Here is a 25,469-nt window from a genome sequence, read left to right as displayed (position 1 = left end):
TTAGCTGCTGAAAAGGGAAGATGGGTTCATGCTGTAAGGTTTGGGGGTACTTGTATCCAGGGGTTTGGGTCAGCCCATTAGAAAGAGTGGAGCAATTTGGGAAATTCAGTTCCAAGTGCAGATGTCAAACAGCCCCAAAGATTGGGAATGAGAGGACCTGGGATTTTGGCACTGGTCAGGCTCTCTTGAAAAGAGTCAGTAGGCTAGTCATTTGAAATGTCTCACGGTAATAAAGTGCTGGCTCTTCGCATTTCAGGGCTATTACAGAAAGACACCGGATTACTCCCTGATCAGGGAATGGAAGAGGTTGGGCTGTTTTGCTGTTCCGATGGTTCATTCCACATTCCTCATTGACCTGAGGAAAGAGGCCTCAGACAAGCTGATGTTTTACCCCCCACACCAGGACTACACCTGGACCTTTGATGACATCATTGTCTTTGCCTTCTCAAGCCGCCAGGCAGGTATGTTGGTGAGCTCACAGGCTGGGAAGGCTGATCGGTGGAGATGTGCAGATTCCCTTCAGTTCAGAGGTTAATACTTAAAGGCAGTGGGTTGAATTCTACCCTCACTTACATCCCTAAAATGCAGCAGACTTTAGTAACATTTGGTCAATGTGTTTTTCTGCGATTGTATTTCTCAGAAACCTTTTTTAAATTGGGAGTCTCCTCTCTGGACTCTTGGTTGTCACACAGCTGTGCCTGACTGTGACTAACTTTAAGGCTGCTTCTGAATGGCCTGAAGTCTTTTATTCTAGTGACCACTGTCTCCCCTCTTCTCCCTTATCCCATCCCTTTAACTTTCCTGTATGAAACTGTACTGACAGCTTCAGAGACCTTAATCCACAGAACAAGTATGGCCCTGGACAGCAGCTGTCCAAGCCTGCCCTATGCTGCCAGTGGGCCTCAGCTCTATCTTCTCCCGTTCATGCTCCTTCTCCTCTTCTTGCGCTTTCCTCACCACCAGTTCTTTCCCAGGCACCAAGCCTCTTCTCTGTCCTATTTCAGCTCCAATCAGGTACCAGAAATGGTTCCATGTGACCTAAGTGTCCTATCAGAGGTAACAAACTATGGTCAATGAACAGCTCATTCATGGTTGATGGGGCAAGGCTTATCTGTTGACATGATTCCCTGAGTAATTTCAAATCACAGATAAATCCAAGGAGACCACAAGCTGCTTGGGGATCATGGACAACCAAAAAAATACCAACGGACCAACCCATTCATTCACCCACCTTTAATAATACCAGTATGACCTACTTCACAAGGAAGTTGTGACTATTAATTAGTGCTTTGAGAATGGGAAGCACACTGAGATCCTTAGGTGGATGTTGCTATGTAAGTACCAAGCATGATTAGTATGTTTGTCACGTGGAGATTTACAGTGCTCTGTGTGCATGATCTCGGTTAAAGTCACTAGGATTTGTACTGCCAAATGTCTGGTCACCAAATGAAAATTCACTCCCTGGGCATCACTTGTCTCCTCCCTGAGATTATATTTGGAGGAATCCTCGAAATGGCCTTATTGCTTGACTCTCTCCTTCCTGTTAGAAGTGCTGAGTTGAGTAACTGACAGAGCTCTTCTCTAATATGTCTCTAAGCCATTGGGTATGGGAGGCTCCCCCCACTGACAGGTTTTCCCTGTGTGCATCTGTAACAAGGCCGCCTGGAGGGGGGCAGTTTGCCCAAGGAACTCCAGCGGACCTGCAAACTGTGTGGTGTTGCAACCTGGTGCATGGGGTTGCAGGATCATTCAGATTTGATCCGGCCCTCCCTCTGTCATGATGGAAGGACAGCTGGGCCAAATCTGAGTGACTGGCATTGCAACCTGGTGCACGAGGTTGCAGCATCATTCAGGTTTGGCCCAGCAACCCATCCATCATGACAGGGGGTGGCCAGGCCAAATCTGAGCACCACTGCACCCCCGTGTCCCAGAAGTGAGGAACTGGGCCAAGCCCCACAGGATGAGAGCTGCCACTGCAGGGTAGGCTCACTCGCCAACCCTACCACCCCTGGGCCTATCTTCAGTGTTTATGGAACGGTGGGAGGCCGCAGTTTCAGATTTTGCTCCACATCCCCAAAAAGCTCTGTACTGGGACCTTACATCCTGGCTCCCACGATGAAACAGAACAAGCACTTGTTTTTAAATCTCCTGAGGTGTCAGAACACTGGAAGTGCAGCAACGCAGGTGGCTCTGCATTTAATCAGTGAAAATAATTAGAGCTGTCTGAGCTTTTTGTTCTGCAACCTCAAATTGCACAAAATCTACCCAATTTCAGTATTCACAGGAACTTGAATCTCAGCCAAGTTTCACTGCAATGTTCTTTTCAAGTTTGTATGTAGGTTGTAACATGGTTGACCACACACAGTTTCTACATTCACATACAGGATCAAATTCAGCTCTGCAAATTCCCATCAAAGTTAACTGCTAATGCCAGGGCTGAGCCTGGCCCTCAGGTCCTAGCCATCAGGGTGTGCTATAAGCAGGGCTGCAACACAGTCTCTGAGCTTGCAATGGAATCTGCACAGTTCTTGTGCACTGTACATGGAACTGCCTGACTGTTTTGGTGTAACTGGATTAACCAGTTCTCCAGCCTATCAGGCCTTTGTATGAGAGGACATCCCAAAGCGCAGGGGCTCCTGTAAAACACACATCAGCACGTGAGCAAATACATGGTAGTATGCACAGACTTTCCCACAATACACCTGAAACAAGCCTTGTGTTTGTGTGGCTAGGCCAGTCCAAAAGACACGCAGTTGTACTAGGAAAAATGCCTGCCTTGTGGATGAGCTTAATGGTAGTAGCTGTGCCCATATCAAATGAGCATGTCGGAGCCTGGGTATATTTACAGGTGACACGGAAAGGGGAAAAAACTAGGGTTGTGCAGGTGTGTGCTCGCTCTCTCTTTAGATTAATCCAATATTTTCTAATTATTTAGTCTTAGAAATATCAAACCATCAAATCTGATCTGCCTTGTTTTTGCTGGAGAACTCCTGAGGGAGTTTTCCCTAGCCCTTAATTGAAGGCGCAGGGTGCTGATGTTTTAACAAAGAGAGTTATTCTCCTAAGTGTTCAAGTTAACATAAACCACCAACCTTCACCCCCCCACACCTCCCAAAAATTTTTAAATCACCTGAATACTTTCCCATCTCAGTCAGTTTCTCTCATGCCATAAGCCTGCCACTTCTCCAGTCATCCATAGGGTCTTGAAGATAGTTAAGACCCTGAATTTCTAATGTAAAACTCCTGTGGGAAAAGTTCTCTAGCTGGCCCTATTTAGACCTTCTTTCTGCTTTATAACGAAGTAAAACAGGGCAGCCCCGCAGTTCTTTTTGTGTTTCACATCCCCCTTAACCCCTTTCTAATTGTAATGTGGATGAGCCCAGGATCTTCACAGTGGAACCTGTTTCAGGCAACATAGGGCAGCTTACAATGTAATTTTGAATCCATGTGCAACTCAGAGGTTTCTGCAAGATTTCACTTCCTCTTTTTTCCTGCTGCGGGGGCCTACATTACTTGACTACAGATAATGTGATAAAGGCAAGAGATGTCTGAAATGCTTCCCAGAACCTTGTTGCTTCCCTCTTTTCCTGTCTGTGACAATGATTTACTGGATTCTCTTGGTTACAGGACCATAGACAATCTGACAATGCCCCAGTGCAGTGAGCTCTAGCTAAAGGACAAAGCATACTGGATAAGATGCTCAGCTGGTGTATACTCGTGTTGATCCATGGACTGCAATGGAGCTAGGCCAAATTACCTGAAGATCTGGCTGCATGGGAATTTCAGGACCCTAAAGATAGGTTTTGTGAATGGAGAGATTAGTGGGGAGGAGACATACACATCCAGCGACAGTCTCCAGGAGACACTGTGAGAAGGGAACTGAGAGGCTTTTCATGGGCTCATGGGCTTCTTGGAAAAGAAATTTGGTCAGGAAGAAACTCACTTCGCTCCTTGCACTGGGGAGGCCCTAATCACAGCCACTCAGTAGGAATGTTCATTACTTTTTGAAAGGACAGTCTCCTACTCAGCATGACTGTCAGCTTAATGATGTGGAGTCAAGTTTCATTTATCTTCAAGAGCTGTGCTGGGAAATCAATGTCTGGCATAGAAGGCCAGCGGTTAGAGCCAGGAGAACAGCATGCTTTAGCATAAGGGCTGGGATTGTCCAGTCAGCATTTTGAATGCCCAGGTCAGATGAATGGGCATATTCCTGCCTTGAAACACTCAGAGCATAGCAGAAAGGGAGTTCCATGTGTAGTTTCCATTAATGTTAATGAGATCTGCTCTGTTAAATAATGGGAGGAGCGTTGTCTAGTTGTTTGAGCTGAACTGTGGGCATCTGGGCTCCTGATTTCTTTCCCTGGCTCTGCCCCAGACTAGCTTTATGATTTGGTGGGGTGGGAGGTGGAGCTTGCGGGGGACACAAAGTCACCAACTCTCCGTGTTCAGTTTCCCTTTCCGCAAATGTCTCCAATAGTGACACCCAAGTCACAAGGCTCTTCTGAGACTTCATTCATTAGCCCTTGTAAAGTGTCCTGAGAGCCTCCTATGGAATGCTGTATACAAGCATGAAATAGCCTACTACTGCTGTCACTAAAGATGACAATAATGAATCCCTTCTGAGTGGAGAATATACAGTACCTTTAACAGCAGAGTAGTGCTACCCCAGAGAGGACTCTTTATTTAATGATTGGTGACAATCATGAGTAGCAAAACTATGCAAGGCAGAGTCTGGATTAAAGGATCTCTTTGGAAAGGTTGGGTTTTTTTGTTTGTTTGTTTTTGAATAGCTGCCGGCATTTTTCATAGCTACTAGTGTGTTGAAAAGGGGGTGTCTTGGGCCCAACAGGGGATAAGATATTAATGAAACCTTGTTCACTGTTACAGCATTGAACAGTGAAGTGTCATCTGGGGTTTTGTGTCAAGTTATTGCCGGCAACTCCCATTGTAACTGTCACAGTTCCAGGGTAACTGTGCCTGTATTCCCCCGTCTGTGGTCCACTTTAGGAGTGCCCAGTCAGTCTTCAGTTTTCTAGCTGTCACCTGTCACTGGGTAGGGACCCGTGTCTCACTCCCTTCTGACTGGAGGGTTTTAAACCTGCACAGCTCCCTGCCTTACACTGGGATATGCCCAGCAAGCCAGTCTGCCTAACAGCCAGCACCTGTGCATTGCTTTCTCTCTGAGGGCTATGACCAGTGTATTGCCAGCAGTTACAAGTAACCATACAGCTCTTTCTAAGCACGCACCGTTAGTCTGACAGTAAAAGCATTACAGAGAGAACGTATAAAAACCCATAAAAGTTCCTAGACGCATGCTAAAAGTGTAGACTGAGCCTGAGTCATCCTAATCACTCCCCCACTGTTTTAGTTCCTGAAGGATCTGGGGTAACCCGCCCCTAGGGCGTAGTCAGTAGAACACAGTCATATGTACAATCCCTGGCCCACAGTGATGCAGTAAACTTAAAACAGTATGTCCCCCCCAGTTGCAATATCTGTCACAGTGACAATCATTATTAATCATTATTATTTATTTATTATTATATTTTACTCATTATTCATTTGTATTACCATAGCATCTAGGTGCCTCAGTCACAGATTAGGACCCCCATGTGCTAGGCACTGTACAAGCACAGAACAAAAAGACGGTCCCTGCCCCCAGGAGGTTACAATCTAAGTACAGGACAAGAGACAACAGATGGATACAGGCAGACGGGGAGTACAAGGAAACAGTGAGACGGCATTGGTCAGCATGACAGGCAGGGCTCCCAGCACACCAGCAGCCTAGCTGTCATCAAGCGTTTTGTAGGCACCATGGCAAAGGAAAGTTATGAGGCGGGATTTGCAGGTGGATAATGAGGTAAATTTTGCGATTTTCATGGAGAAATGCCTGCCAAGCATGTGGGGCAGCACAGAAGAAAGCACAAAGATGCTCGTTTGAACATTTATGGGCTTTCATTAAAGTTATAGCAAAAGAAGGAAAAGCAGTTAAAGCATCTGAAATGTAAAATATTAAGTGAGGCTTTGTTCTTAATGGTATCCCTTTTCCCTTCCCTTCAGCTGTATGGGGCTTTTAAGGGACAAACCCCTGTTTGACAGTCTTTTAGATGGAATTAAAGATGGTATGAAATTTGTTTGGAGTGGAGGAGGGAAGAAGTTAGTTGAGATGGTCTGAAGCTGTTGTTATTGTGAAGTCCTATTCTGTTTTCTTTTACACTTTTCTGTCTACACTAGCGACCTTACAGTGGCACAGCTGAACCGATGCAACTGTGCTGCAAGATCGCTTGTGTAGCCGCTCTGTGCCGGCGGGAGAGAGCGCTTCCATGGACATGACATAACACCACCTCCAACACGCGGCAGTAGCTATGTCAGCAGGAGAAGCTCTCCCACCGACACAGCTCTGTGCACACCACTGGTGCTGGTGAAACTTATGTTTTTTTAACACCCCTGAGCAACATAAGTTTTGCTGACAAAACAAGACAAACACCAGGGAAGCAAAGCAAAGTCAGGTAATGCAGGTTCTGCCATTGGTGGCTGATTTCCATTTGCAGGCAGGCTGCTGGAGAAACACAGGCCCAGCATACAGTCTGATTAGCCACTGTGGCAAATTTATACTGGTGTGTAACTGCCTCTCTGGTCACAGGCTCATTGCAGTGTTGCACCAGATGGAGTTGTCTTGACTGGCTGAGCCCGACTCTTTAGTGTGAAGATAAAAGGAAAGAGAGAGGCAAGGGGAGAAATAAGCTGGGGAAGGAAAAGAACAGATGAGGCAAGGGGATCAGGATCCTGAAGGTCCAGTGGTGTCATGGGGGGCGGGGGGGCATGATGGTAAAGCTCATTCCATCCAGTCCATGCATCCCCCTTTCTCCCACTGAGTGACCCCTCCAGAAAAGCCATGTCCAGGAAGGTTTGACAGCCCCATCTCAATAGCATTAACCAATGAGACCACAGTGTGATGATTTTTAATTATTAACATTTTCTTCTAGAACTTTTCAGTGCATTGTCAGGCCGCCCTGTGACTTCCCCAACAGCTTGGCAGCTCCCATAGCATGGCTCTTTTACTTAAACAATCCAGTTTGTACCAGTCTATTTGTCTCCATTTGTTACCTCGGACAGCTTGTATGTTGTTCCTCCAGGATGTGCAGCTTGGGTTAGTAGCTTGGGTTAGGCTCCTTCCTGGGGTGATAACTCTGGTTACTTCACTAGAGTCACCATAAGAATGACTTCTGCCCAGGCCAAGCATAACACTGGCCATCACTGCATTGCTAATAATAATAATGCCTACATCTATGTGTTTCTCATATTTTCTCAGTGGCAGTGTTTGTTTTTATCCCACATAACAGGAATTGGAGGGATATTTCCCCACAAAGTGCTACCATTTCAAGGTAGATAAGAACTTTTTCCTTTGTTAAGAGAGATTGTTTGGAACAACAGAGAGCTGCACAGCTGAAAGCAGGGCCGGCTCTAGGCACCAGCAAACCAAGCATGTGCTTGGGGCAGCACAGGTCCAGGGGCGGCATTCTGGCCACCCTTTTTTTTTGCTTGGGCAGTTGCACTCTCAGAACTTGGGGCAGCAAAAAACCTAGAGTCGGCTCTGGTTGAAAGCCTGTTAAACAATGGAGGGAAAGGAGTGTTGATCGGTGAGCCAGATAAGATTGGCTGATTAGATCAGTGTCAAATCCATTAATGTCAGTGGGCAGTATTATTTTACTCTTCCATTTGCCTTAATGACTCCTGAGAGTGGAATGTGGTTTGGCAAGGAATCCAGTCACTATTTACTTGTGGAGAGGAGTTTATAATGGCAGAAACATAACAGTCACGAAAGCAGACCATTCCACTTGACTGAAAATCCTAGGGATTATGGCTAGCCACTAATAATCTAAAACATTGACATGCCAGGTTGTAGCTGCTTTTAATTTATTTTTCAGGTCTGAGCTTGTTTTTTAAAAATCAGAGCTGGAAATATATCAAGTTTCAATTTTTCCATTGTTGTGAGTGTCTGGATTTCAACATCCTTCAGGCAACAGGTAATTGTCAAAGGGCACAGTCAAACCCCACTGAAAGCAATGGACTTTTTTGTTGGCTTCACTGCCCTTTGGATCAAGCCCTACCTCTCTAAAGCAAGGTCTTCATTTTGATACACAGAGATGTATTCACAGCTTATTGCCTAATGAGTTAGTGATGACACTGGGCCATATCGTAGTCCCATTAAAGTCTCTAACAAACTCCCATTGAATCCAGTGGAACCAGGCTTTTGCTCATAGTGAATTGCTAGAGAATCTAAAGTGAATGAAATCATCAATGTATTTGTTTTCCCCTGACCTTGAGATCTAATATGAGGTTGGAGGTTGGTGCATTCTCTCCCACCCCCCAATTTGAGATCCTTATCAGAGGATAAGGAAACCTATGAGCAGGACAAAGCTGTGCAACCTTTTATTATATTTTGTTAATTAAAAAGCATCTTAGTATTCTCCACTTGCTTGTTTCTCTCGATATAGAATACTCTTTGGGCTCTTCCTTTTCCCTCCACTGTTTGGCAAGTTCTTGGCTATGGTAAGAAGTGGAACCTGGATAATAATATGCTTAGCACTTCTGTGGCATTTTTCATCCATAGCTCTCAAAGTGCTTTACAAACACTGATAAGTATCATCATCTCTTGTTTTACACATGCGAGAAACTTAGGCTCAAAGAGACTAATAGCAAAGTGCAAAATGTCACAAAGCAAGTCATTTGCTGAGTCAGGAATGGAATTCAAGTCTGTACCCAGTCAGTGCTGCTTTACAGCTTAATAATGCCTGATAATGCTCTGTCAAACCATTTCTGCCCTTGGCTGACCACATGCTGCTCCCACTGAAGTCAATGGATCAAATTCTGCTCTTGTTTACACTGTGTCCTTTTGGAGTAAGTCAGTAGAGTTGCTCTGGATTTACACCAGTATAACAAAGTAGAATTTGGCCAAGCCAGGGCAGAATGTGGAGCCTTGCCTATATGGGGAGACTTCGGTCGAGCTGTGTATTTTTCCATGCTTGTCTTTGCCAGTGGTTCTGTGCAGTTTCCCAAGTGCAGTCCAGGGCAGAGGGGAGGATGGAGTCCCCTCACCAGCTATACATATTGAATGCTCAGAATTACTGATTTGCTTCATACCAAGCTGCTTTATCCCAGGGAAGAAATCGTAACCGTGCAGACTGATAACAACAGAGCCTTTGTGCACTGTCAATGGGGAGTGCTGTTCCGTGGGTGGAAATGCCTGCAGCCTGGAAGCACTTCTGATACTTGGACATTCCCCTGCTTCTTGGGCCATATTTTCCCCCCAGGCTTGGACATTATTACTAAACTCTCGGACTCGCCCTCAGAGGCCTTCAATATGGGATCCTCTTACTTTGCTGCCGCCTTGCCATTTGAAAGTATCTCTCCTGTATGTTTAGACATTGGGGCCCCATCCTGCTGCCCTTGCTCACATCAGTCCCTTTGACTGTGAGTAAAGGCAGCAGGATCATGCTCAGGTTTTGGAACCAAGGGTTCACAGTAGAGAATGGATGATATTTTGTGAAAAATGAAAATGTGTTTTTAGAAGAGATGCCAGTGCCAGGTGTGGGCTGCAGAATCCCCACTGATATCTCCCACCACCACTCCCTAATGTATTTTGCCCCCATTCTAACCAAGGACTTTTTATTTAGCATAGTCCATTGGAGATGTAAGTCTGTTTGAGACTTCAGCTCTGCTCTGCTCTTTGGTTCTGATCCAAAGCCAATGGAGTGACTCCCATTCGACTTTGGTGGTCACTGAATCAAGTTCTCACACTGGCCAGAACACACAGCAAGCAGTTCACTTGGGGTTTTGGGGAGCAGAGAGCTCTTTATGCCTCACCACCTTTGATCTGTTTGGGGGGGCATAGATTGGTTTTGATAGGAGTCACCACTGTCCATTGCTCTAGGGCTGGTCTCTACAGTGTGTGGGGTCGTGAGAGTGAAATGAGGGGTGTGAAAGTGAGAAGGATCACTCCTCTGGGCTCTGAGATGGGCTCCCCCCCAGGAGAGAACAACAGGCTGGCAACTTAAAAGACCGTAAAATCTGTTTTTATGGGATGTGGAGAAATTGGTTGCCTAGAAGTTGGTCATTAGCTAAATATTAAACAAAATTATACTAGAAACTGCACTGATGGTTTTTAAGTGGTTGCTTAAGAGGGGAGACCTGTTGGGGCTGGGGTCCATAGCGTGGGTTTCACTATAGCCAAATAACCATCCTTTTTTCCACTTACAAAGCCAACAAGCAGCCTGGTAAATTACCTGATTCTGTTTCCATTTTCTCTTTATTCCCAGGCATTCAAATGTACATCTGCAACAGAGAACGCTATGGCTTCCTCCCGGTGCCACTGAAATTGCACCAGACACTACAGGAAGATGTGGAGAACTTCATTCATGTGACAATTGAGGCAATGAGTAAGTCAGAGCCTGCCCCATCTCTGCAGAACCATCCTTGGGATGCCAAGTACTTTCTTGTTGAATGGTGGCCCTTTGCCACCTGCCTCAGTGTTGCGTCTGTGCTTGACCTGCAGAGCGACAAGGTGTGGGAGGTAATATCTTTTACTGGACCAACTTCTGCTGGTGTGAGAGAGACAAGCTTTTGAGCTACACAGAGTTCTTCCTCAGGTCTGGGAAAGGTACTCTGAGCATCACAGCTAAAGATAAGATCAAACAGATAGTTTAGCATCAGTAGTTAGCATGTATTCTAATCTAAGGGACCGTTCAAGGTGAAGTGAAATGCATTAGGTAAAATGTTCACTGGAGTTCTGTAAAAGTGTTGTTGGAAGTGTGGGGGAGAGTTTGCTCATCAGATGCCCAGCTGTGTTCTTGGGAGCTGGAGGGAGCAGCATCCTATGCTAAGAAGGTCCTTAAAGACTGGATTAAAAATCATTGCTGAGATGGTCAAAGCCACCTAAAGGGATCTGGGCATTAAAAATTAATGGGAGCTGGGTTTCCAAATCCCTCCTTTATCATCCTCATGTGATGGCTGTGTTCCTAGTGGTATCACAGTTGGTTAATAGGAGCTGGTTACAGGGCTGGGATCCCCCCAGTTTGCACCAGTCACCGGGAGAATCTTGGTGCTGGAACTAGAGGTGAGCCCTGCCAGGGCTTGTGCAAAATCTCCTTCTCTTTTATTGATCAATGTATTTAACACAATATTACACAATAACAAATAAAGGAAGCCAACCTGCCAGGGAAATTCCAGACTGATGATTAGATTAGATGCAATCGTCAGTCTCCTCCCAGCCAGAGGAACAGTGATTTGGATTGGCTGCTGAGCAGCTCAGGCAAGACTCAAATCAATGGCATGAAGGCGCTTGGTGGAGCTGTGCTGCCCCGGAGGTCAATGCATAGGTTTGGTGGGGCAACCAGTTGTGCGAGGTCATGGATCTAGTGGCATGGTACTTCCATGTGGATCCCATAGGTCTATGGTGTTCAGGACACCTTGCTCCCTGCCCACTTCACATCATCTTACCCCCGCCTCTTGACGAGGCACAATTTCCTTAAAACTCCGTGGGGCTGTCCTCAGGGAGTTCTCAACCCCCTCTGTCCGAGTCCTGAAGGTTGGTCAGCAGTGGGGAGGAGCAATCTGGCCCCAAAATCATTATTAGAGCTGCGGGTTTTACTGGTTTTTTTGCCTATAAGTCCCTCACCTCCTCCTCCCCCGATAAGTCACCACAGCAACAGGAAAGCTCCACCAGCAGCAAACCCCCTCCCCCCCCACCAGACCGTTATTTAAATTTTGCCAGAGCTGAAACGTGAGCTCCTCTGTCATCCCAGCCGGAAAGACGTGCTCCAGCATGTGCATTGATACACTGTTCTCGTGGGTGTTTGCAGTCCCATGGCGTCTGGCTTTCTGCCTCTCGAGGCGCTCCTCTGGCACATGACGCTGATTAGGTCGCAGCATCACACGCCACATCTAGTGCCTCTCTGTGCCAGGGGAAGCAGTGAAAAGTGATGGCAATGAATTTGGCTGGGTTTCTTTGCCACTAGGCAGTTCAGTAACCAGTCACTGTGGATGTTTCTATTCTCTTCCAGTTGATCATCCTCCAATCGAGCCCTCGCAATACGTCTCCATTCCCTCAAAACACCCAGACAAGATGGGATTTGATGAGGTAGGTGTGGTGGGTTGTTACCTCCAGGGTGCAGTCTGGGAGCTGTCGGAACCGCTGTGCCCGCTAACAATTCAGCGGAGTTGGCCTCTCTCACACTGCTCTGCTAATGATACCCAGTCAGCCTCTCCAGGCCCTGTTATCACCCATCATGACAGCAGGTGGCGCCACACACCCAGCTGAATTACCTGAGTGCTTTCCCTAAGCCACTCATGGACAAACAGGAGGCCCCCAGCCAACTTCCCAGCTCCCTAGCCTTGCACCCCTACTGGAGTATAAACCCAGAATTATATCGTCTTGCACTGCACAGGGGTCTGTATGATGCAAGCTCATTAATTAACTAGCTCCCGCCTTGATGTGGGGAAGATATGCAGCACCCTTTGTTTACAGAGCTAGGATTCCCAAACCCTTCACTCAAAAACTCACTGGTTAAGATAAAACATAAAACAAGTTTATTAACTACAGAAAGATAGATTTTAAGTGATAGTAAACAGATCAAAGCAGATTACCCGGCAAATAAATAAAAGCGCAAACTGAGACTAATATACTAGATAGATAGGATTTGAATTAGCAAAATCTCACCCTGACTGATGATACAAGCAGGCTTACAGATTCTTGAGGGATCAGCTGCATCTGCTTTGCAGCTTGGGTCCTCTTTCCCCATTCCAAGGCCTTTGTCTTCCAGAGGTTCTTTCAGGTGTTCAGTTGTGGGAGAGTGAAGACAAATGATGATGACACTCCCCACCTTATATAATTTCTACATATGGCAGGAACCCTTTGTTCCAAGCTAAGTTCCCAGCCCAGTTTGTGGGAAAATACGGGTACCAAAATGGAGTTCAGTGTCATGTGGTCTGGTCACATGCCCTTGCATGCCTTGCTGAGTCATAGCAACCATTGCTCATAGGCTGACTGAAACATCCCCAGATGAGGACAGATCTTTTCCATGGTCCATTGTCTTTGCTGATGGGCCATTAGCACTGTCTAGCTTCTTCACTGTTGTACCTGAAAGGCTAGCTATGGGTGTTTCCAACTTCACAACATCTTTCAATAACACATACACAGTAAAACTTCATAACTTCACATACAATGATAGCACATACAATACAATAAGATATTAATGTTTGGTAGAGTAAGACTTTTAGAATGATACCTCACAAGCTATACTTTGTACAAAACATATCATAATTATATGACAGTGGTGAATATGGGTTTACCATGGTATAGTGCCTGTATGTACTTTTATTTTGTTGTGTGGACATGTGCATCATATAGGAAGCCTTGTCACTCCCACCACAGATAAGGCTGCAAATCAGTTTTCATTTCTATCCCGTCTTCACATGTTCATCAAAACTTTCCAAAACATTGATATGTTGGGTTGAAATTTTCCATGGGATGGATCCTGGTGTCTTTACTTGACTAAAACTCCCCCTGATCCAATGGGGATCCTTTTGAGGCATCCACATGTGAATTTTGATTCCTGCTTTCATAAGAGCTGAGCAGCTGTACTTGATGTCAGTAGGAGCTGTGGGTGCTCAGCATCTTTGGACATCAAGCCTTGAGGTGCCTGATCTCAGATGTCCCAAGTTTGAAAAACTTGGCTGAATCCAACGTCCAGGGATACCAGTGGGAATCTTTCCAGTTACTTAAATGGTCATTAAATCAGGCCAGGCGTGATTTGGCTTCACTTCCCGTCACCTCCTGCAACCACTAAGCTTTACTCTTTCTGTAGGTTAGGATTCCTATGGATAGGTCTCTCCATCCTAGGGTTAGGATTCTTATTAGTAGGCCATTTGGAGTTAGGGATAGGGTTCCTACGGGTAGGGCTCCCAGCCCTAGGGTTAGGGTTCCTATGCATAGGCCACTTGGGGTTAGGGTTCCTAGAGGTAGGGCTCCCCGTCCTATGGTTAAGGTTCCTATGGGTAGGCCGCTTGGAGTTAGGGTTCCTGTGGGTAGGGCTCCCCCCCCGGGTTAGAGTTCCTATGGGTAGGGCTCACCACACTAGGGTTAGTGTTCCTAGGAGGAGGACACTTGGAACTAGGTTTATGGTTCCTAAGGGTAGGGTACTTGGAGCTAGGCTTAGGGTTGCTAGGGGTAGTACACTTGGAGCTAGGGTTAAGGTTTCTATGGGTAGGGTTCCCCGCTTGCGGGTTAGGGTTTCTGTGGTTAGGATACTTGGAAGAAATGTTTGGGTTGCTATGGGCAGTGCTCTCTGCCCTAGGTTTAGGGTTTCTATGGGTAGAGCTCCCCACCCTAGGGTTAGGGTTCCTCTGGGTAGGATACTTGGAGATAGCTTCATTATTCCCGAAGAACTTTAGCACTTACGGGTTTTTTAAAATTTCTCCTGCTTTCCATTAAGAAGCAAGGACACTGTTTTGATGACCTCGCAAAGCTGTTAGAGATGGTGACTGAAGAGAGTCAGGTGTTTAAACTGTAAATACACAGCACTTTGGATCACTTGGGTTATGATGGGGTCTGTATGTAGTCACTGAATATTCTATATTGTTTGTCCTAATCTTCTTTTCCTGTTTGGGAGCCACATTTCCTCTGTGGCCTTTTTGTTTTGATTTTACTCAAGACAGCTGGGAACATGTTTGAAGCAGAACCCAGGAAGTTTGGTGCATAAATCATCCCTCTAGAAACTCCTGCCCCTGTAGTGCTAGAGCTGGCTAGCCACAGTCAGAGGCAAAGTTTCAGCAGAAAGAGACTGGGGAGGAAGAATTCCAGAGAGAGACTGTGCTGTGAATAAACTGGGTTTACATTTTGTGTAGAGCCAAAAAAACCTGCATAGGACGCGTAGTGCCTGCGTGTGTAGCTGCCAGAGACAGTAATATAATCCCAGAGGGAGCTACTAAAATTGGAGGAGCCTTGTTTTTTGTCTTTAAGACGTTTTGTTTTCTTGGGTTGGTCTGGAGTTTCTATTTATATGGCTTGTGTCATGAAGTGCGGATTCTGTGTGACTGTTTGTTTGGCCATCTATGTTTGGAGTCGTGTGTGTTTCTGGGCTGTTTCTTGTGGTTGCACTTAAATTGCCTGATATTTTATTAGTATTACTGCCTTTGCACCAAGCTGGCTCTCAGTCTGGTTTTTATTTGGCCAAGGTTTGTTCCTCAGGCTGAACTTGTTCTTGCCTGCCTGAGGACAGAAACATGGCCCTGACATTCTGTGTTTTACCAAGGAATGTGTGTGCCTGGCGGGTCCTGCAGTCTGCCCTCGACCAGGCAAAATATGTCTGCTTAGCTTGGGCTAAGTGTTGCCCTCAGATCTGTTTTCCGGCCCAGAATGTATCTTAGGAGCACACCTATGATTCTGATTGAATCAGCAGAAAATTTCCAGGATCTGCAGTAATTAAAGGTACCCTGCATTGCAGAACCTGCTTCCACTTGTGTCCAGTTCTTAGGGTGATAGGCATATTGGTAATCCCAAAGATAGATGCAGCATTTGGTAAAGATCTGTGCTCTTTACCACATGCCAACCTCATCCTCCCTTTGAATACAAAAGGGATATATTGTACTGGGTAGAGATTGGCCCAAACAAAAGGTTGGATCCAAACATCAGTGTGCTGGGGAAGTTCAGATCCAGCTCCAAACTGCACAACTGGCCCCTGGCCCTTGCTTTCTAATTCCATATACAACTGTGCATTCAAAGACCATTATGGTTGCAAAGTGAAGCATTTAAAAGTCAGGAAATGCCAAAGTTCATGTTGCCCACACAACCTTGACTCTGCCTCCTGTGTATTTATATTACCCTCCGGTTTCTAATTACTCAGATACAGTTTTCTCATCCAGGCCCCTCCCTCACGCAGTGTTGATGGTGCCTGGAGAATGTGGCACTGTTCATTTAGTTTTTTATTCTCACTGCTCAATGTATGAAGCCCTGCTGCATTCACTGTGCATCGTCCTACCTGGAATCCTCAGCTGTCCAGTTAGGGGTAGAGCTCTGCTGAGCTCTCTGGGACCTGAACCCAAACTGAGCACAGCTGACCCGAATCCAACCTGAGAGTGTTGAGTCGTTTTTAGAACTGACCCAGCCCTGATTACCCCACGAACCTGGGTCAACTTTATGTCCCTGCCAGATTTCAGGTTTCTGCTCCAAATTGGTGAGGTGCTAGAATTGATCCAAAAAAATCAGATTTTGTAGGTTTCTTTTAACAAGGCAAAAGTGCTTTCTTCCCACTGCCCCCCTACACACATATACACACACACATACACACTCTTCATTTTTGAAAATCATTGAACATTCTTTCCTCAATCTTCCCATAAAAATCAGCAGCTGGACTGAACAAATATTCTGAATTTCAGCTCAAAAGATAAATGTCTGACAAATTTATAGTAATCCAAAAACAACGATCTTAAATGGAAATGCTCCTGGAGCTCTAACAGGGTTCAAAACCTGCTGAGCTCCGGCACAGGCTTGTATCTGGACTTTGCACTGAGCCAGAGTGTTCTGATGTCCTTCTTTCTTAACCCAGATTTTCATGATTAACCTGAAGCGTCGGAAAGACAGGCGGGATCGAATGCTGCGAACGCTCTATGAGCAGGAGATTGCAGTCAATATAGTAGAGGCTGTGGATGGCAAGTGAGTCTTTGGAAAGATCTGGTTCTGCATAGCAGAACTGTTGATTAGAAGTGCTACCTTGATTAATTTCAGACAATTCTCTTTGATGCCCTGTGATTATGAGTTATCATTTTTAATGTACTATTTGGTGCAGTTTTGCAAAAAAAAAGTTTTCATGCTGTTATTTTATTCTTCTCTTACTCTGATCAGTCTCCATTAGAGATCTGGTAAGATAGTTTAGGCCCAGAAGTAAAGTGTTCTTCAAGGCAAAGTTCTATGAATAGAAACATTGTCATAAAATTAAATAGGGGTATGACAATGAAAACATTTTTGTGGCATTTACATGTTCCCTTGCAATATGTCCAACCCCACTATGCTACATTATAGTAATGTAAACACTGAGAAAGTTTTCTTTTAGTTGTAACTCTCAAAGCAATGTACAAAATCTCCATTTTACACACGGGGAAACTGAGGCACTGAGGTCAAGGTTGGGGTTTACTAAAGGAGTCAGGTGCCCAAATCCCATTTGAAAGTCCCAGGCTGAGTGACTTTCCCAAGGCTGCTCAGGAAGTCAGTGGCACAGTTAGAAACAGATCTTGGGTCTCCTGGGGTCTCTCTGCCTTAGTGGCCTCTCTAGTGCTAGGGCATTAGAACTTGACCGTGAAACTGACCATAAGCAAATATAATACTGACTGCGCTCGTGCTGTTGTTCAAGGTGAGAGAAATAAAAAAGCAAACAAAATCCCACCATGGTGGAAAGTGAGCTCGGTGTTCTCTAGCCTTCCAGTTTGACGATAGCTGAAGTGTTATTAACAATATTACAATGACCCTTTTAAGACTGCACTTTCTTGAAACTGTTGGGGGTGAGAACCCTAAAAAATCTCTTATGTTCAGCATGATTTAGATCAAATTAAACTGCATTCAGCTACAAATACACAGCCTATTTTGGGAACTTCCCTAACTCAGGGAAGTCTTTTCACTGCTAAACAATTTCACTGGTTTTGTGCCTGAGTGAAAAATAGTAACATCTATAGAAGTTCTTAATACTGAAAGCAGCTCTCTCTTTCCTCAGGGCATTGAATACAAGCCAGCTGAAAGCTCTGAATATTGACATGCTACCTGGTTACCAGGATCCTTATTCTTCCAGGCCACTAACCAGGGGGGAAATTGGCTGCTTTCTTAGCCACTATTATATCTGGAAAGAGGTAAATAATGTCTGTGCGCTGGTGGGTGTATTACACTTGGATGCTGTGGGGGGGAAGCAATGTTTTATTTTTAGATAGTCTCTCTTATTTTGGTGTGAATTGTCCAGGGTCTTAGTAAAGGTTACGATTTTCAGAAACAGGATCAGCAGTTAGGCTCTTAAGTTCACACCTTGGCACATAAGCAACCTGATTTTCAAGAGTGCTGAGACTTGAGCAGCTCCTATTATGCTGTCAGTTTGCAAACAGCTCCCAGTCTGTGTCACATGTCTGGACTGTGGTCATGACCTTTTTCACAAAACCCATAGCCAGCCTGTTTGGGGCAATGTTGTGCTTGGGGAGAAAAAAAAAAAAGCGAAGAAATGTTGTTGCAGGATTTCACCTATGAGTTTTTTTCTGATTCTAAACCTGTGTAGAATTGAATGGCACCAATTTTGATGACCTTCATACTGATCAAAGAGCAGGGGGGCTCAGTCCTGCTCCCAGTGGGGTCCTCGGCATAGCTTCAGAGGGTGCAGAACTGGCCCTTCAATAGCATATGGGCCATTTCAGTCCCATTTGAAAACATCCCTTTCAGGTGGTGAACAGAGAGCTGGAGAAGACTCTCGTTATTGAAGACGACGTGCGCTTTGAGCATCAGTTTAAAAGGAAGCTCATGAAACTGATGGACGATATAGAGCAAGTCCAGCTAGACTGGGAGCTCATGTAAGTAGTCTTGTCCCAAGAGCTTTCACTGCCCTAAACCAGCTGGAAACTCTCTCCCCTGCTCTCACATGCACGGAGCATTTCAATAACATGGATGTACCCTCATAATAATCAGACAGGGCTGCCTGCAGGGAATGCAGCATGGAGGAATAAAATTCCAAAGAATCAATAATGGGGGATAATTTTAAAGGAGCTGGAGTAGTTAAAACCTCCATCAAATGAAGCACATTGCGGGTACTCTTTAATAAACAGGTGCCCACAGTGATATAGCCATGGCCTCCCAATAACCCTGGTCCCCCACTCTGAACTAATTCCCATGACACAGGGTGCATGTTCTCACTGTGAGAACAGGGTATTTGAACCCTTTTGTTTAGTCATTTAAATACATACTCATTCTCACAAAGAGAAGCAAGAGGAGAATGGCACCGTCTAGCCAGCAAACAGACTGAGCTGGAAATCTTTGTCCTGTTTCTGAAAACAATTCCACGTTCACTGCCAAGGGAGCAGAGTTTTCAAACTGGCCAGCTGAAGAAGGGGGAGAAGACCTTCTAGGGGGCTCCTCCCCCAGGCAGTTTTTATAATCCTCCGGCTGTTTGGTGCTTTCTGGCACTCAGGTTGTGTGGGTCCCTGGATCAGTGCCTGTGACAGTCCAAAAGCAAAACGTTTTCTCTTCAGATGTATTGTTATAAGGGATAAGCCGTCTCTGGTGGCACTGATTTATCTGGGCTTCATCCAGAGAAGGGATATGGCTGGGGAATTACCCCAACCCTCCTGTCTGTAGGATGATGGAGTTTTAACAAGAGGCTCCTGAGAGGCCTCCAGCACCTCACTGGGTACGCACCATAGCGAATTCAAATCCTTGCTTGGGTCAGGATGGCGCATTGGTTTTGGGACCTGTAGTCTCCTTGGACTGCAACTCTGGGTTAAAAACACAGGCAGTTGTGGCACTGGAGAATTCCAGGAGAAGCATTTGACTTGTAGGTGCACTTTGGACCTGATCCATGGTCCAGTGATGTCAATGGAAAAACTCCCACTGACTTAAAAGGCCTTTGCTCAGCCCTGGTTGAAGTGGGAATGCCTGATGTCCCAGTTCCAGTATAATTGCACTGCAGAGCTGATCATGGAAACAGGCCTTAGTTTTCACTGCGGTGGGTTTTTCTCCCCTCCAGCTACATTGGTCGGAAAAGGATGCAGGTGCAGCGCCCCGAGAAGGCAGTTCCTAATGTAATGAACCTTGTGGAAGCAGATTACTCTTACTGGACCCTGGGGTATGCAATCTCCTTTGAAGGGGCTCAGAAATTAATTGGGGCTGAACCTTTTAGCAAGATGCTGCCGGTCGATGAATTCCTGCCGATCATGTACAACAAGCACCCTGTGTAAGTAAAAACCCTTCCTTGCTTGGAAAGCCAGCTGGCTTTGCGTGAGCTGTACCTTGCTAACTGATCTTAAACTGGACGTTGCGTTGCTGTTTGTACAGTGCATCTCCATAGCATAACCTAGTAGGCGGAGCAGAGGACTGGATATTATGATTCTTGGATATTGCCAGTGCTGCTGGAGATGTTGAGCAAATCTCCGGACCTTTCTGTGCCTGAATTTATGTAATAATATCCTACCTCGGAGTGGTCTTTTGGGATTCATAAATTCATACTTTTGAAGCAGCTAGTAATCTCTGATTGGAAGTAACTATATAGGTGTATTATTATGATTATGTAGATAGTGTCTACTTTGGAATACCTTACCTGGCATAGGCCTGGGAAAGATCTCTGTGCAACTCAGAGCCTTTCTTTTCAAAACCCTGCTTTTAGGGCCTTTTCAGAATCTACATGGCACCTTCCTACTTCGCTGTGTTGCAGAATCCAGGGTTTTCATTTCAAAGGTGTGTGGGGCAGGGAGAAGTCACATCTTTTAACCAGCTCCCAGCCAGACTTATCAACATTGTCTCTCTCTTTGCGGGGAAAGCTCTGCAAGGCTCTCCCTCAGAGCCCCGGAAAGTGATGTGGGTCTCAAGATACGGGAGGAATCTGTTTTCAAGGGTGGATCGCCTTGTTTTGTAAGAAAACAAGGGTTTTTCTTAATTCTCACCTAAAGCTCCCCCTAACCTTGTTTCCAGAGTCTAGTTACCCATTATGACATCTCCCCAAAAGAATTTGGGGAGCCACATCATTGGTCCCTGCTTCCAACAGGTACTGCAGTGTCCCTCTGACAGTTGTCTTCTAGTCCTGTATACAGTCTTAGTGATCCTCTGATAACATATCTGAGACAGGCCTTTGTTCTCCTCTAACACCCAGTTCTCCTAATTGGCCACACCACTTACTCTGTGGTAGCAGGGTACACTCTTCGGCCTCATCTGCATCAGTAGCAGCTTCTCTGGTGGTAGGGACGCTGGGAGCACTAATGCAGACAGGCTGCCATTGACTAACCATTGGGTTGCCCAGAACAGGTCTAGATGGGATTGGAAGTTGTGGCGCTTAAAACGCCAGTGGCCAGTTGACCACTTTGCAAGCAATGGCAAAGTAAGTCATGTGCGGTAGCGATGCCATAGAGGGAGATTTTAAGACAACTGCTAGTATAGACAAAGCCTTTGTTATTTCTTGGCCTAACTTTGCTCCCATTGGAGTTGATGGGAGCATTACCATTGATTTCAGTGGGAGCAGAGTTAGGCCACCCCTGAACTCATCTAAAAATCGCACCCCAACAGTGCAAATAAGAAATGATACAGGGGCCCAGCAGTTGAATTCCAAATGCCAACTCACATATCCAGGTATCTCTGCAAGACTGGGGCTACAGTCCCAGTAGAATTTCCAGATGGATCCGGTATGCTTCCTGTCCTGTTCTCTCATAGAGTGTTGCTATTCAAATAGCTGCAGGGTCCTGCTTCAGAGGTGGTTGCTCCCTAGTGGCAGGTGAAGTGCATGGTTTCTGAAATACTTTGTCATTCTTTAGGATCCTTTATGTTATTGTATAAAAATCACTTTTCCAAAAGGACTAATAGTGTCCTCACTGTTCAGTTCATCTCAAGCCTTCAATCATTTGCCCAGGTTTCACCCTGCGAGGAGCATCTAACTCTACTGACTAGTCCTAGCTCAGTAGATTGGCTCATAACCCATGGAAAGGCAAAGCAAACACAGTGGTGCTGAGCAAGACTTATTTCTGCTAATGATATTTGTTTTCCTTTCTTTAGAGAGAAGTACAAGGAGTACTATGAGTCCAGAGACTTGAAGGCCTTCTCAGCAGAGCCCTTGCTTGTTTATCCCACCCATTACACAGGGCAGCCGGGTTATCTCAGTGACACAGAGACATCCACCATCTGGGACAATGAGACCATGTCGACTGACTGGGACAGAGCCCATTCCTGGAAGTCCCGGCAACAGGGCCAGATCCACAGTGATGCCCAGAACAAAGATGCCTTGGCCCCCCAGCCATCTCTCGATGCGTCGTTGTCCAGGGATGAGCTATGACTGCCCCCCTTGCTAAGTGACTCTGACAACAACAGCAGAACCTGCCTCACAATTTAGCTTTCATCTAGAAGCTTCTAGAGACGTCAGTGTGGTCTCCTTCTCGCCGTCTTTAGTGGCAAAGCAAATTGATTGGATATGACTGACTTAACCTAACCAATCTCTATTTTTTGGGAAAGGGAGTGGGGGGAGGGGCTTGAACCAGAACGTTCCAGATTGGCAGAAAAAAAAAGACTTCTAAAAAGCGTATCGTAAACTCCAGTCCATTCTCACAAGGGTTCGTAACTTTGAAACCTCTGTGGAGTGGCGAGTTGGCTCCATGGCGCACTGAGTTGACACTAGTAATTACAAAATGTCCTTGAATGACGTCTTTCTACAGTTCCTGGTGTAGAATACTGTATTTATAAAGATTAATATATATAGGGGTTCTGAGGTGGACACGTGTAAGTCCTTTCCAGATAGTTGTCACTGTGCTGCTGCATAACATTAACTGTTGTTGATTTGCGTTTTTTTAACCCCATTCTCTGAGAGAAGCTGCAAGTGTGTGTGTGTGTGTGTGTGTGTTTTAAAGGATCACTGTCAAGATCACGACTTCAAAAATGGCCTCATCTGTGTTGCTATCTACACCTCTTCCATAACATGAGTCCCCACTTCACATTGCAATACAAAATAGTTTCAGGAGTCCTCTCTCCTACGTTTCAATACACCCCTCCCATCCCATCTAGCCATAAGGAAAGAGAGGATGGTCACAGTCTCCTGAGATGTGTCTGCAACCTCCTAAACTGACACCTTAGCTGTTTGTTTTAATAATCTATTTTAAAATCCATTGTGCTTTTTGCCACTTATGCTCTTCGTTTTCTTTTTCTTTTTTTTTTTTAATTTGTTTCATTCACACTGAACAGTGAAACTAAATCAGCCAGCGCTACTTCCTGTTAATGGTCAGTTTCACTTCCTGTTTCTTGGCTACAAACCTTTTGGGTTTCCTTCCCAATTAATATAATAAAAAACTATTTCAGTTTCCTCACTGATAGGTTTGGGCCTAAACTACTTGACAGTGTCCCTTTAAAAAGAAAACCATGAAAATGTTAATGGTGTCAAGTCTGCTGTTCTTTGTTGGATGGCTGCATTAGAATTGTATATTGCAGGACAAAAAAGGCAACTTGCCTTTTATATATTTTTAAATGTGAGGAGTGAGCTTGTTCTGTTTTGGATGAGTTCTGATATACTCAGTATTGGGTAAGATGTCAGCATAGTAAGTCATGTTGTTGTTTTTTAAAGTGTCCCATAAGGCAGGTGATCGTGTGCTACACTTCTTAGATTTAGCTGATGTAGATTTAGATCTTTTTCTGTACAACACAAAGTTGGGGGGAAAAAAAATCCTCCTGGCCTAAAATCTAAAGAGATTGTTTCACTTTCTGGATGAGCTGTACATTGGAGCGTGTGGTTGGTTTTCGTTTTTTTAATAATTGCTGATAATGTTGTGCTCTCTCCTAAAGAAGACATGTTACTGTCTATCAGCAGGTCTGATAATACATAGAACTGGATGCAAGATGATTAGCTGTGTGGAGTCTCAATTTACATGGAGCTCTTGGACTGAGAATGCTGGGTGAGCAGGGCTGGGGGTCTGCCATGCTGCTTTGGGGCATTTTCACAGTCGTGTGGAAATAAGGCACAAAAAGATAACAAAGAGACACAAATGTAACCCTTCTGCCCGTCAGAGTTGGCAGCAACAAGGGCTGGGTTCAATATCTAGGGGATCCATTCCAATAACACAATGCAAACCAGCTCGAGCCCCCACCCAGTGACCTGGGACAAATATATACCTCCCCCGCTGGGCGCCTCCAAGAGGCAATATTTCCCCTCTCGCAAGCACATAGTCTGAGTGTAGCAAAAAGCCTTTTAATAACAGAGAGAAACAATGTGGCATTATGTTGGGGAAACACCACCAACAGGATTCATAACACAACCCATGAGCAAACAAAAAAAACCCACCCCAAGCAAATTGGGGCATGTCCTTTCCCTTTGGTTCTTGAGTCCAGCAACCCCAAAGTCCCAAAAGTCCAATGACCCAAAAGTCTCTGTCCCTGGTCAGGGCAGCCCCAGAGTTCGAAAGTTTATCTGCAGAGCTTTACCTCCCAACCTGGGTGGAGATGGGATGGGGGTAAGAGGCACCTTACATGATCTGACACTGACCGCCCCATAGCTCCATAGCTTTGCTCTGCCAGCTGCCCCACGAACTCCTTCGCTCAGCTCCGCGGCCCACAAGCAGCTCCTGCCATCCACAAACTGCTCCGCGTCGAACTGCTTCACCAGCCAGTCCACAAGGCACTCCAGCCGCCCCGCAAACTGCTCCACAATATATCTTCAGGCTCCCCCACTACTTAACACAACACTCAGTGATTTCAGCTCTTAGGTGAATTCAGCTTGTAGTAGGGTGCTGGTGCACTGTCAGCCCAAAGTGAGCTCAGCAGCCTATAACTAGACTTCTAATGAAATCAAAATTAGCTCTGATATTCCACGGTGGAGAGAGGAGGAAGTGCAATTAGCATGTAAGGCCCTCACCAAGGGGCCCATGCCACCAAGTATTAATACTTGTCCCCAGCCTCTCTCCATTCACACAGTTTTGGAACCCATGACCCTTGCCTAGCGAGTGCTACTTAGTTGATGGCGAGTCCCTCCATCATAATAAAAGGCCATGTACAGTTCCAAGCACAGTTCCCATAATCAGGGTAATAACAATTTATTCTTCCTGCCCCAATAACAGAGACACTGGGGATCCCACAGCAGCCAAAGTGACCGTTTGGGCAGCTATGGTCTCATTCTAGGCGTGGTGGGTGTGTCTATGCAAATGAGATCAGCCCCTGAAGTTCTTTTCCACAACTTGCCACACCTCACCACCAGATGTCAGGGTGGAGCTCATCCTGACACTGCTTACACAAAGATCATAGCTACAACATTTTGGAGCCTGATCTGACTCTCAGTGGGACGCTTGCACTTAACCAACTCCATCATGGATTTAAGATTTTGTGAGCCTGTTCCCCTGGCCCCTAACCACAAACACATGATCCACAACTACCCTATGTGGTGCAGCCTTGTCAACACCCCAAGCTGAAGAAAGGCATGAAACTAGGCTCATGTGGAATAAGGATTGTGGGTCATCCTTGGGCCATAGTGAATTATTTGGGGTTTTTTCCCCTAATACTTAATTTGTAATGAAATAGGTGCCAGAGCTCAAGCAATTAGATGCTGGGGCTTGAGCAATTTTTTTGCATTCATAACTGATGCAGCAAGCCCAGAGGTGCCAGGGCTACGAACTACCAAGCCCTGGCACAAATTAAGTGTTGTTTTGCCCTTTTTAAAAAGCCTCCATTCCCATAATCAGGTCTTTATTCTCCAGCCCACAGGGCAGACCTGACCTCC

At 45.6% G+C, this 25,469-nt stretch overlaps 1 protein-coding gene across 3 annotated transcripts in view; it reads left to right on the top strand.

The window, feature by feature from the left end:
* The window catches only part of COLGALT2 (collagen beta(1-O)galactosyltransferase 2), an 86,301-nt gene extending 62,698 nt beyond the window's left edge, over positions 1-23,603 (top strand). For all 3 annotated transcript variants that reach the window (XM_073356651.2, XM_073356652.2, XM_073356653.2), the window contains 8 exons: positions 257-461; positions 10,317-10,436; positions 12,060-12,136; positions 16,602-16,708; positions 17,760-17,892; positions 18,467-18,594; positions 19,764-19,970; positions 21,776-23,603. In XM_073356651.2, coding sequence (XP_073212752.1) covers positions 257-461; positions 10,317-10,436; positions 12,060-12,136; positions 16,602-16,708; positions 17,760-17,892; positions 18,467-18,594; positions 19,764-19,970; positions 21,776-22,052 — 1,254 coding nt within the window. In that variant the 3' untranslated portion in view covers positions 22,053-23,603. The remainder of the gene's footprint in view (positions 1-256; positions 462-10,316; positions 10,437-12,059; positions 12,137-16,601; positions 16,709-17,759; positions 17,893-18,466; positions 18,595-19,763; positions 19,971-21,775) is intronic.
* The last annotated feature ends 1,866 nt before the right edge of the window (positions 23,604-25,469 follow it).

The sequence above is a fragment of the Lepidochelys kempii genome, chromosome 8 (assembly GCF_965140285.1).
Source record: "Lepidochelys kempii isolate rLepKem1 chromosome 8, rLepKem1.hap1, whole genome shotgun sequence".
Lineage (NCBI taxonomy): Eukaryota > Metazoa > Chordata > Testudines > Cheloniidae > Lepidochelys > Lepidochelys kempii.
Note: the sequence above shows the minus strand (reverse complement) of the source record. Positions and strands in the feature narration are given on the sequence as shown.